Here is a 12,360-nt window from a genome sequence, read left to right as displayed (position 1 = left end):
TTCGTTCATATATTCCTATAGGCGGCCTTGATAGTTTTTGACTTCAAGAGTTAATTTCTGAAAACTATCGAGACAAGTTATGTTGAAATCTTAATAACAAATTAGTCAACATACACTTTAGTTCAAAGTTAATGCTGATGGATTTAATTACCCGGGGTAGGTCCGAATCACTAAACCCGATAAAGAACGTATTATGAAAATAGTTAAATAGATGAAACGATGTCGTAAGGTCACGGAGACCGTATATTGTATTACAATAATAGGCAGTCTGTTACAACGATTCGTTATGACAAAGTAACTAGAATATATTGAACATGCATGTCCTGTCTAACTTAAATATAAGCTATTTCTACAAAGGAGATCCCCACCAATTAGTGCTAAATTTGGGGTGGGCTACGAGGCTAAGTCAGGCCCATACAGTGGGCCACAAGACTAAGTCAAAGCCCATCATTCCGGGCCTGAAGGCAGCCTCCAAACTTGAGACTCTTCTTGGGCTACTCGGATTATACATTCCCGGACCCCGGGTCTCTATTATTATTGGGTCATTTCCAATGTATCCATCATCAGTCCCCGCCTCTCTGAGTTGCGAGAAGTCGACACGAGAGATAGTAAACGGTTGGCCCAATTGAAACTACTCGGGGTTGCATGCTTGGATGAATGCTTCAGAGTCTACTGGAAAAAATATTTTGCTTATTCCAACGCATTTTAAGCTTTTAGCTTTGTGATCAGAGTTTTCTCCGTTCGAGAGCGGGTCTTTCGGACGACGCGGGGTCGTTTATTAAATTTTTGCTCGCATGATTTTGTTTTGTTTTGTTTTGTGTGTTTTTGTTTTGTGTTTTTTTTTTTCTTTACGTAGTATGTAGTTATTTGGCCAAGGGTATTCTCGGTCCAAATACTCATCTGTCGAGTGGTAAATGAGGTCGGACCTCGTGCCGCCTTAGAGTGGTAGCCCTTCGACCCGAGTCATTTGACACCGGGTCGTTAGGCTCTTCCGTTGGGGTTGGTACACGAGGTCGGACCTCGTGCCCCCTTAGGGTGATAGCCCTTCGACCCGAGTTATTTGAGACCGGACCGTTAGGCTCTTCTGTCGGGGTTGGTACCCGAGGTTGAACCTCGTGCCCCCTTAGGCTGATAGCCCTTCGACCTGAGTCATTTGACACCGGGATGTTATGCTCTTCCGTCGCGGTTGGTACGCGAGGTCGGATGTAACACCCCGTGTTACGGCCTCTAACCCAAATTAATTATTTAATTGCTTACCCTAAAAAGAGAATTAAAATCCATTAATTAACTAGGAAGGGTCCACCATAGACCATAGACCCTTATTCCTAAACCAAACCCTTAGTCCTATAAGAAATAGAATTAGTAAATCCATATCATTCAGACCCTAAGTAGGACTCTCAGATATATAAAAGGACATAGGAGGCACATAGAACTCACACCACAATAACTCTCATCACACAAGAATTCCCAAGAATTCCCATAGGAGAAATCAAGAAGAAGAGATCTTAAAGAAAGACTCTTTATAGCCAATGATTCTAATTAAGGCTAAGAGGTAACCCATGTCTCAACAAAACCTATTTTCTTTGCTATAATCTCCTTCCTTGGCTTCTTCTCTATGCTTGTGTCTTGATAAATCGTTTATGATGATGATGATATGATCTTGATGATTGATGAGATGATTTTATGTATTGATCTTGATAATCTTGATGATTATGGGAGAATCTTGATAATTGTGTGATGTTCTTGATAAATCTTGATGTTCCTGATTTTAAAGATAAAGTATGATTTTGTGATTTAAATATGATTAGAGCCCTAGGTTTAATCGTGAATTTCGTAATGTGATATTCTAGGTATATTTGGGTGGGAATTCGCATGTTCGGGTGTTGATTATGTTTAGAAGTCATGTTAGGATGTGTTCAATGTGATTCTTGGTTTTGATCCGTTATTTGACTACGTGGTGTTGTCGTTTGCGTTTAAAGGTGTCTAAACATGGTTTCGGGTTTCACAAAAGATCCCGGGACCCAAGTATTGAAAAAGAGTCAGTGGGGGGTAGGTGGGGGTAGGGGAACCCGCCACCTACCCGCTGCCCCTAAGGGCGTCGCTGGCAGTGGGCAGCCGGCGGGCAGGCGACTGCCCGTCGGGCACCCGCTGCCCAGTAGACTCGCCGCCGACCCTCGTGGTATCCCAACGGACTCCGTTTATCGTGCCTGAGTCTTGTTTGATGTTTCGAGAGTACCATTCGTAGGATAAAAGAGTCTATGTATTGCATGCTAGTTGAATTGGTGTCCCGTTGGCCTAGGTGAAAGATGTATGAACCCCTTAGGACCATTCCTAGTATGTGGATGACCACGCATAAGTTTATTATACGCTTTCTCTCCCCGTTCCCAAAGTGCTAAAGTGGGTTGCATGTGCTTGCTATGTGATATGTGTGCATGATACCCCAATTTGGTTGCGATCAAATTGCCTATACGGGCAGTTGGATGGGTTGAGAACCATACCAACTGTTAACCAGGCCGGTTGCGATCAGTCAGGTATATAAATATTATATAGGGCTGCGGTCCACCGTTTGGTTGCGATCAAACGTTTTACATGAGTTGCGGTTCATAATCTGGTTGCGATCAGAAATACACTTTTGGGCTGCGGTCCACTGTTTCGTTGCGATCAAACATTATGATGAGCTGCGGTTCATCGGTCAGTTGCGATCGACCCCTTGTGCTGCGGTACAGGCAAGGTGCTTCGGGGCCATGCAGAGCTATATGCACTGGCGCTTCGTGTATGGGCGCGTGAAGGGTCCTGCGGCACCACCAAAGTGTGTTTATGTGATTAAGTTGATGATTGGATAACGATATGAATAACGTGAAATAATCTTGTGAACTTAGGATATATGCTAGTATCTTTATATGCATGATTATATCTATTGAATGTGCTTGTCCCTACTTATTGAGTCTATTCCTAGTTTTAAAGCTAGGGTCTCCTAAGTATATATCTTCCGGCTTCAAAATGGTTTTCCTATATCTATATCTATATATACGTATATTGTATTTTAACGCGTTGGAGTGGGTTACCAACATTATTCGCTGAACAGATATATTTGGCTTTCAGATACAGATGAGTAGACTCCGGAGCGCGCTAGAGAACCAAGGCGTAGATAGATAGTTTTCCTTTCGGCCTGCGTGCCATGATGATGTATTGACATTACCTTGAGGATATTTAGTTAGTATGGCCTGTGCATCTGAGTTCTCCAGCTCATATGTGGCATAGCACCCCAAACCCTGATGTTTAGTATGCTCTATTTCGGTATTAATAATAGTATTACCTTTATTATATAAGTTTTAAAAAGTTTCAAAAATCTGGGGTGTTACATCGGACCTCGTTCCCCCTTAGGGTGATAGCCCTTCGTGTAACACCTCCAAAACTAGACAAAAGTTAAAGCATTCAAACTTCGAAGATAAGTAAAAAGTCTATTCATCGTAATAACAAACTATGAGGAAGCTAACTGTTAAGTCAGGGAGTGCTATGCCACATCTAGATCCTCCAAACCTAAATGCACAGGCTTAAACAAAATCCACTATCCATAAAGTCAATTGTCTACAGAAATGGGCTCATAGGCCAACAAAGACTAAATACTAATAAAGGAAACTAAGTATAGGAAGACGGGCTCTAACTAGCGCTCTCTCGAACTGACTAGACTGCACCTGAACTCATAAGGTTAAGCAACCCAACTCCAACGCGTTGAAATACATATTCATATACTTTATAGGATCTGAACATGCGACAGCGGCGGTGGTTAGAACTCATAAAAGATTATGACTTGGATATTCAATACCACGAAGGGAAGGCTAATGTTGTGACAGACGCGCTAAGTTGAAAAACGAGTCACTTCCTCAACACCGCGTGGGTTCTGTCAGACGAACTATGTAGGGAATTCCAGAAGTTAAATTTAGAAAAAGTGGAACAAGGACGAACGGACTCGGAAATCCAACTACTTAATCTCAAGATCATACCCACACTATTCGAAGAAATCAAAGCCGGACAACAGCAGGATCCTGAGCTGGAGAAGATCCGACTTGACCTGGCCCAGGGAAAGGACGAGCCGTTCAAACTATCTAATGACGACAGCCTCCGCTATAAGGAAAGATGGTGCATACCTTCAACACACCCCCACCTAAAATGACAAATCCTAGAAGAAGGGCACAGTTCACCTTACTCCGTGCACCCTAGAGGCGATAAACTATACCAAGATGTGAAGAAGTTGTTTTGGTGGCCCAACATGAAAAAGGAAGTAGCAGACTTCGTGAGCAAATGCCTGAACTGCCAAAAGGTAAAAGCCGAGCGGTGCAAGCCCAAGGGACTCGTATAGCCCCTCGAAGTGCCCCTAGGAAAGTGGGATTCTATATCAATGGACTTCGTAAGAGGTCTACCCGCGACACCCACAGGGAAAGACAAAATCTGGGTAATAGTGGATCGACTGACCAAAACAGCAGGATTTATTGCCATGAAAGAGACATGGACAATGGCACAACTAGCCAGAGCCTACCTGAGTAAGGTAGCCAAATATCACGGAGTCCCCCGAAACATCATTTTTTATAAGGATCCCAGATTCCTCTCACAATTCTGGAAATCCCCGCAAATGGCCATGGGAACAAGACTAAATTTAAGCATCGCCTTTTACCCCACTACTGACGGCCAAACAGAGAGGACGATCCAAACCCTCGAGGATATGCTGAGAGCCTGTATGCTAAACTTCCAGGGAACATGGGAAGAACACATAGACCTAATCGAATTCTCTTACAACAACAGCTATCACGCAAGTATCTGTATGGCTCCCTACGAGGCGCTATATGGTCAGAAATGTAGGACTCCCATATGTTGGGAAGACATGGTCAATCCAGTAACTATGGGGCAACAATATCTACAAGACACCATAACAAAGGTCAAACGCATACAAGAAAGAATGAAGGCTGCACAGGACCGCCAAAAGTCCTACATCGATCTAGGTAGGAAACAAGCCGAATTCTCCACAGGAGAGAAAGTTTGGCTAAAGATTTCACCCACTCGGGGAGTGATGAGATTTGCAAAGAAAGGGAAGCTAAGTACTAGATTTATTGGTCCCTACGAAATCCTAGAAAAATTTGGGAACCTGGCTTACCGCCTCGCATTACCCGCCGAACTAGAACGAGTGCACAATGTATTCCACGTGTCGCATCTAAAGAAATATATACACGACGCAACCCACATATCACAACCCGAAGTCATGTGCTTGGATGATGCCCTGTCCTACGAGGAAGAGCCTGTAAAAATCATGGACACAAAGACAAGAGCAACTCGCCGGAAGACCATAGATATGCTTAAAGTCCTCTGGTCCAACCACGTGACCAAGGAAGCAACATGGGAGCTCGAAAGCGCCATAAGAGAACGCTACCCCAAACTATTCGCACAAGGTAACTTAGACTAAACCTTAGGTCAAGAAAGGATGCTCGACCCCGTCACATCTAAGCATCGGGGACGAAGCTTTCTGTTAGGGGGGAGGGTGTAACACCCCGTGTTACGTCCTTCAAATCCGAATTAATTATTAAATTAATTCCGCTAATTAAAATAATTAAAAGAGATTTAATCCAATTATAATTCCCTTAATTAACCTAGGTGGTCCACGATGAATCGTGAACCCTTACCTGAACCAGGAACCTTAAACCCACAGGGAACAGGAAAAGCGGGCCTTGTTACTCAGACCTTGAATAGGTTTCCCATAGACGTATAAATAGGAGATTAGAAAACAGATAGAACCCTTCCTCTCCCTTCCATCACACGAAATCACTCGCAGGAACCCCAGCCGAGGAAATCCCCCACCAGCTAGCCTAGGAAGATCAATTGTAGAAAGAATCTTAGAGAAGAACCTTAGTAGCTAGGGATATTGGTTAGGGCTAAGAGGTAACCCATGTCTCGAAAGCATGCCAGGGTTCTAACTGCACCGTTACCGGGGAAATAATGCTTTAAAGGTAGTGTTATTATAACACGGCACAGATTTCCCTTTAGCCATACACCCGTTGTGTACGTGCTTCTTAAAAGGCTTCTAGATCGCGCCTTGACATTGCGACTATATCTAACAGTGCAAACAAATATATGCAACAAAAAAAAACTTATTGAAAAGTTAGGCATAGATTGAGCCACACATTTCAACAAGACTTCCTTACCAGCCTGCGATAACAATTTCTTATTCCAGGACCCAATTCTCTATCTGATTTTATCCTCAATATACGAGAAAATTGTCTTCTTATTTCTTAAAATAAAAGAGTGGAGTCCCAAGTATTTACCAAAATTAGGAGCCTGAACCACCCCTAAGATCTGCGCCACTTCCTCCCTATTTGCCGCACATGTATTCTTACTATAACATATACTGGATTTGTGATAGTTAACCACCTGCCCAGAAAAATTCTCATAAACAGATAATTTTTTTTTTTATCTCACCAGCCTCCTGTGCATTGTCTTTGAAAAATAAGAAACTATCATCAGCAAAAAATAAATGAGAGATGGGGGGAGCACCTCTTGCAACTCTACATCCATGAATAGAACCACTACTTTGTGCCTGCTGTAATAACAAAGAAAGTCCTTCTGCACAAATAATGAAAAGATAGGGGGATAATGGATCCCCCTGCCTTAAACAACGGGTAGGCGTGGCCTAAGCAATGCGAGTGCCATTCACCAAAAAGCTATAAGACACAGTAGTAACACATAGCATAATTAGCTCCACCCACCTACTATCGAAACCCAGAGTCAATAGCATGCCACGAAGAAAAGACCACACCATGCGGTCATAGGCTTTAGCCATATCCAACTTGAGAGCACCCCAGCCAACAGCCCCACACTGTTTTCTATTCAAATAATATCGCACCTCAGCAGCTATTAGAATATTATCTGTAATAAGTCTATCAGGTATAAAGGCACTCTGTGATTCCGATATAATTTCATCCATCCGCGGCTTCATCCTATTTGTAATCATCTTAGCCAAACTTTATATTATTACCCACGATGAATACCAAAATATGGTAATTAGTAATAATTAAAACTTAATAAACATGTTATAAACCCAAAATGAGCTATAATTATTATTTAAATATCAATCAAAATGGTGGGATCCATACTTTAATGGCCCAAGATAGATCCCAAATAGCTTGTTTAGAATAGGTTCTAAAGTCCTAGAGACACATAAAACTAAAATGTGCTCAAAATTAAAGGGAAACCAAACAAGCTATTTTAGTAGGTCATAATACCTAAAATTTTGACCTAAGGATTCAAAATTAATGATATTTAATAATGAATTTATATATTACAAGTTAATAATATGCTAAATCGATTCTTAAAACATGATATTCTAAATGCATAATTATAACAATAAAATGATTATAAATACACATAGCATGCTTGGATTTGCATATTAATATATTATTACCTCATATATAAATTATGATACTTGAGACAATTTAATATGCACCTTAATATTAAATTAAAATTCAAACAACAAATTATTAAAAAATTTAATTCCAGCAATGGTCCTCCGACTATATTTATTTTCCAAAATTAGTCCCCGACTTTTAATTTGGACACTTTACATCCCTTGCCTTTCAATTTCTTTTCAATTGAGGTCCTTTCGTCAAATTACGGTAAAATAGACATTAAATGAAAGAGTAAAGTAGACATTTCATCTGCCTAATGTATAATTCTTCGTATTTCTTCCTTGTATACGCGACTTCGGGCATCAGATTCACTTAATTGCTTAATCCCTAATGGAATTTTGTTCTTTGAGTGGATTTAGGGATTAAGAAATTAAGTGAATCTGATGTCCGAAGTCGCGCATTCAAGGGAGAAATACGAAGAATTATACATTAGGCAGATGAAATGACTACTTTACCCTTTTCATTTAAAGTCCAATTTATCGTAATCTAATGAAAGGACCTCAACTGGAAATAAATTGAAAGTCAAGAGACGTAAAGTGTCCAAATTAAAAGTCGAGGACAAATTTTTTAAAAACATCTAGTCTCCGCAAGAAGTGTTAAGAAGGCTTCAGCATCAAGTGTTTCCATTTCCTCAGGGATATCAGTTTGAATGTCGTGCTCCCTTCGACTGGAGACGTCATGTCTTGCACTTCCGGTTTGCCATCACGAGCTGATTTTGGTGTCTAGTCGTTTCGACCGTTTAGGGGATAGTATCGATCAGTAGGAGGAATCATCACGATTTTTCCAATGATGGGAGATCTTTCGATGTCATCATCATCATCATCATTAGAATCATCGTCACTGTCACCATCATCGCTATCATCACCGTAGTTATGTTCCTCATTATTATCTCCATCTTCATTGTTATCCTCAGCAATGCCATCCTCTTCCTCAGAGTTCTCATCTGTACTGCTTTCATCTTCATCTGCTTCATAGTCGTCATTTCGTGGTGTATTCTCTCGTTCAGTTTTATCAGGGTGATGATCCTCAGATTTCTGATCATTTGGTTCAACTGGGAGTGTGCTATGAGAACCATCATCTTTCGTGCCACTAGTGCTGCAGAAAGGATCATTCTTGTATAGATTTTCAAGCTCCATTTTAATCTTGGACAATCTCATAGCATCCCGTAAATCCTTCATTTATGCCTCGAAGACCGAATCATCAAGCGGGGGTTTCTTGATATCGAGACTGATCGCAGCTTTTCCTTTCGCAATGCTATGATTTGTGATCTTGTATGAATACGCCCGAGTGATTTTTGTAAGCATGATGGCCTCGTAAACAACCTTCGTGCCAATCCATTGTAAGGCAAAATCTTCCTCTTCTTTCATATCATCAAGTTTGGCAAGAAAGAGATCGAGAGAAGATGTACGCCATTTCTGCCATCTCAGAATGCGTTGATATTCCTCAAATATGGCCTGTCGAAGTAGTTGATCTTCTGATGGGGGTGGAGCTTGCATTGTCTCATTGTTTTCTTCTTTCATCTCTTCTAGCAAGTCAGGTAATCAGTGGAAGAAGGGTGTTGTGACAACCCAAAATTTAAGCACAAGCCTCACGCATGTTAAGCACAGGTCTCACGCATGTTAAGTACAAGTCTCACGCATGTTAAGCACAAGCTTCACGCATGTTAAACACACAAAAACACACGCACATTAAGTTTTAAAAACAACTCACATTAAGTACACACTCACGCACATTAGCCACAAGACTCACGCACATTAATCATCTGCACAACCGCATGGGAAACACTTAAATGCACCTGAACATGAACACACACACACACACACACACACACACACACACACACACACACACACACACACACACACACACACACACACACATATATATATATATATATATATATATATATATATGTATGTATGTATAATAAGGATCAAATAAAAAGCCTCATTAGGTAAAAAAAAAAAATAGGGTTATGATATAGTAAATATGGGTATATGTAGAGTACTGAAGCTCGGGATTCCAAACAGTGAGTCGGGAGGCTCTGGTTCAATTAAATGCCAAAAGTCCCTCTCCAGTTGCAATAAATACCCTATTTATGGGAAGAGGGGGGAACAGGCCCCGGAAACCCCGCATGGCTACCACTTGGTGAGCATGCACCGGTCACCTCTGAGGTGGTGTAACATCCCGCCACCCGGCGGTGCGTGCCTGGCGAACCAAGGGATACGAGGCCAGACACATGGCGCCAAGTTACAAAGACCGGGAATAGCCCGACCCCCTCATCGTGGGATCACCGTCCGGGCTCGGGCTAGGGGGCTAGGCGCGGCAGTTAAGTGTTTCTCGTGCGGTTGTGCGAGTGATTAATGTGCATGAATTTTGTACTTAATGTGCGTGAGTCTTGTGCTTAAGGTGAATGATATTTGTGCTTAATGTGCGTGAGTATGTATTGCTTATTGTGCGTGAGTTTTGTACTTAAGGTTCGTGACTCTTGTGCCTAAGGTGCATGAGTTTTGTGCTTAATGTGCGTGTGTGTGTACTTAATGTGAGTTGTTGTGTGAGTTGTTGTTGAAACTTTAAAGTGCATTAGTTTTGTGCTTAGTGTGCGTGAGTTTTGTGCTTATGGTGCGTGAGTCTTGTGCTTAAGGAGCGTGAGTTTTGTACTTAATGTGTGTGAGTGTGTACTTAATGTGAGTTGTTGTTAAAACTTAAGGTGCGTGAGGGTTGTGCTTAAGATATGTGACTTTTGTGCTTAAGGTGCGTGAGTTTGTGTTCTGAATGTATTTTGTTTATGTGTTTAATTTGCGTGTGTTGTGTACTTAAAGTGTGCCAGTGTAATGCTTAATGTGAGTCCACCCGCACAACACCACACGCACCTGATCCCTTCCCTATATATATATATATATATATATATATATATATATATATATATATATATATATATATATATATATATATATATATACACACACACACACATATATATATATATATATATATATATATATATATACACACACACACATATATATATATATATATAACCCATCTAGATGAGAAATAGGACGTAATATTGACCACTAGATTTAACAACTTAATGGTTGAGATTTGATAGTAAGATTTTATGGAATTTCCTTTAAAAAAAATAGATTGTTTTAATATTATTATACGCATACTAAGGGTAAAGATGCAAATCATGTAATAGCTTGTGCAGTGTTTATTCTTCAACTTATGCAATCTTCGTCTTTTCCTGCGTACTCAACATGTAGATGCAAACTCCAACCGAATCGACGAAAATTTTTTGCAGACGGCGATGTGAGATGCAAACTCCGGTGAGGCATGGTTGGATCAAGGCAGAGAGAAAAAACGATGGTGAGGGGCAAGGACTCATACAGAAAGTAAAGGCATGTTTTTTTTTTAAAAAATTTCCATTCATCTGGCGACGGTTGACCGCACAACACAGGTTAGGGTCACAGGCGCAGACGGCAGTGTGCCGACGGAACTTGTGTCTGGTTTTTTGGGGTTTGACGTTGGGTGGGTAGACAGCGATGGGGTTCGACCCAAACTAGGGTTCAGCCGTATATGGTGCGCATTGGGTTTTACATAGATTGGGGGTTTAGTCATTGGGTGGGTACACGATGGCGGAGTGTGCTTTATTGCTAAAAATTTTGCTTCTTTGCGTAATCCTAAAAATTTTGCTTCGTTTCTTAGGATAGCCTAATCCTTAAAAATTTTCTTTGTTGCTTACACAGACAAAGAGCAGGAAGACATGTCTTCCACACAACACACCAACCCTTATGTTATTGTATGTTGCAAGAATGCACACACAAATTGGGCATAGTGCACAGGGAAAATTATTTTAGGTGCACACTTACCAAATTGCAAAAGTGTACTAGCATGCACAAGGCTGAAGTTTAAAGTGCACACTGTTCATTATGCACATGCAAACCAATACTCCAAACACATGGGACTTGGTTTCTATATTGTGTGCACATTGCAGGGCAGTAAGATGCACACAGGCACTATACTATGTGTCTATGTGCACAGTAAATAATTGGGCACACGAACCCTCATGTTATTGTAGTTTGCAAGAGTGCACACACAAATTGGGCATAGTGCACACGGGCAATTGTAGCTGCACATTTACCAAACAGCATAGGTGAACTAGCTTGCACATGACTAATCATTAAAGTGCACACTGCTCATTACGCATGTCCACACAAGTACTCCAATCCAAACATAAGGCACCTGATTTCGTTATGACGTGCACATACCAAGACAATAAGATGCACACTGGCACATTACTATGTGCACAATAACTACTTTTAAGAATTGAATTCACAGTCAACGTAACCAACCCCATGCTATTTTATTTTGCACGGCTGCACACACAAATTGGGGTTGATGCACATTGTTTTTGTTTATTGTTCCTAATATGTATCCAAACGAGTTTGCAGGTTATTTTTCTTGATACTCCAAAGCGACACTACTATGTAATTAGCATGGACCTAGTAAAGATGAAGATAGAGGCCATTGCACACCAAACGACAAAAAGTATGGTACCATCCCAGTGTACTTGGTAAACATAAACCACCATATTGTACACATCATTATCAACGCATAAACCACCATATTGTACACATTATTATCAACTTATCCAACTATGTAACTAAGTTGCGCAGTTCTTTATTCCCATTGATATGAACAAAATGACCTTCTATCCTCATTCTTAGATGATGAAGAGGAATTTGAAAAGGGTGCCGACATAAAAAGGATCGTCCCAACAAGAATGCAAATGCCATGGAGGGACACCAAAAACAAACTTGTCTATTTTTTTTTCCCTACCACACGACCTCATTTTGTCATTGAAGTAGACATTTTTAAAGCAAACTTTGAGTTTGGATTACTTAGT

General features: G+C 40.8%; 1 protein-coding gene across 1 annotated transcript; it reads right to left on the bottom strand.

Annotated features, from left to right (window-relative positions):
* Positions 1 to 8,173: 8,173 nt before the first annotated feature.
* On the bottom strand, positions 8,174 to 8,629 carry LOC109174033 (prostatic spermine-binding protein-like). The gene has a single exon (XM_019323326.1). It carries the CDS (start codon positions 8,627 to 8,629, stop codon positions 8,174 to 8,176), a length of 456 nt encoding a protein of 151 aa, XP_019178871.1.
* Positions 8,630 to 12,360: the final 3,731 nt, after the last annotated feature.

This window comes from Ipomoea nil, unplaced genomic scaffold (genome assembly GCF_001879475.1).
Source record: "Ipomoea nil cultivar Tokyo-kokei standard unplaced genomic scaffold, Asagao_1.1 scaffold0519, whole genome shotgun sequence".
In the NCBI taxonomy this organism is placed as follows: Eukaryota; Viridiplantae; Streptophyta; class Magnoliopsida; order Solanales; family Convolvulaceae; genus Ipomoea; species Ipomoea nil.
Note: the sequence above shows the minus strand (reverse complement) of the source record. Positions and strands in the feature narration are given on the sequence as shown.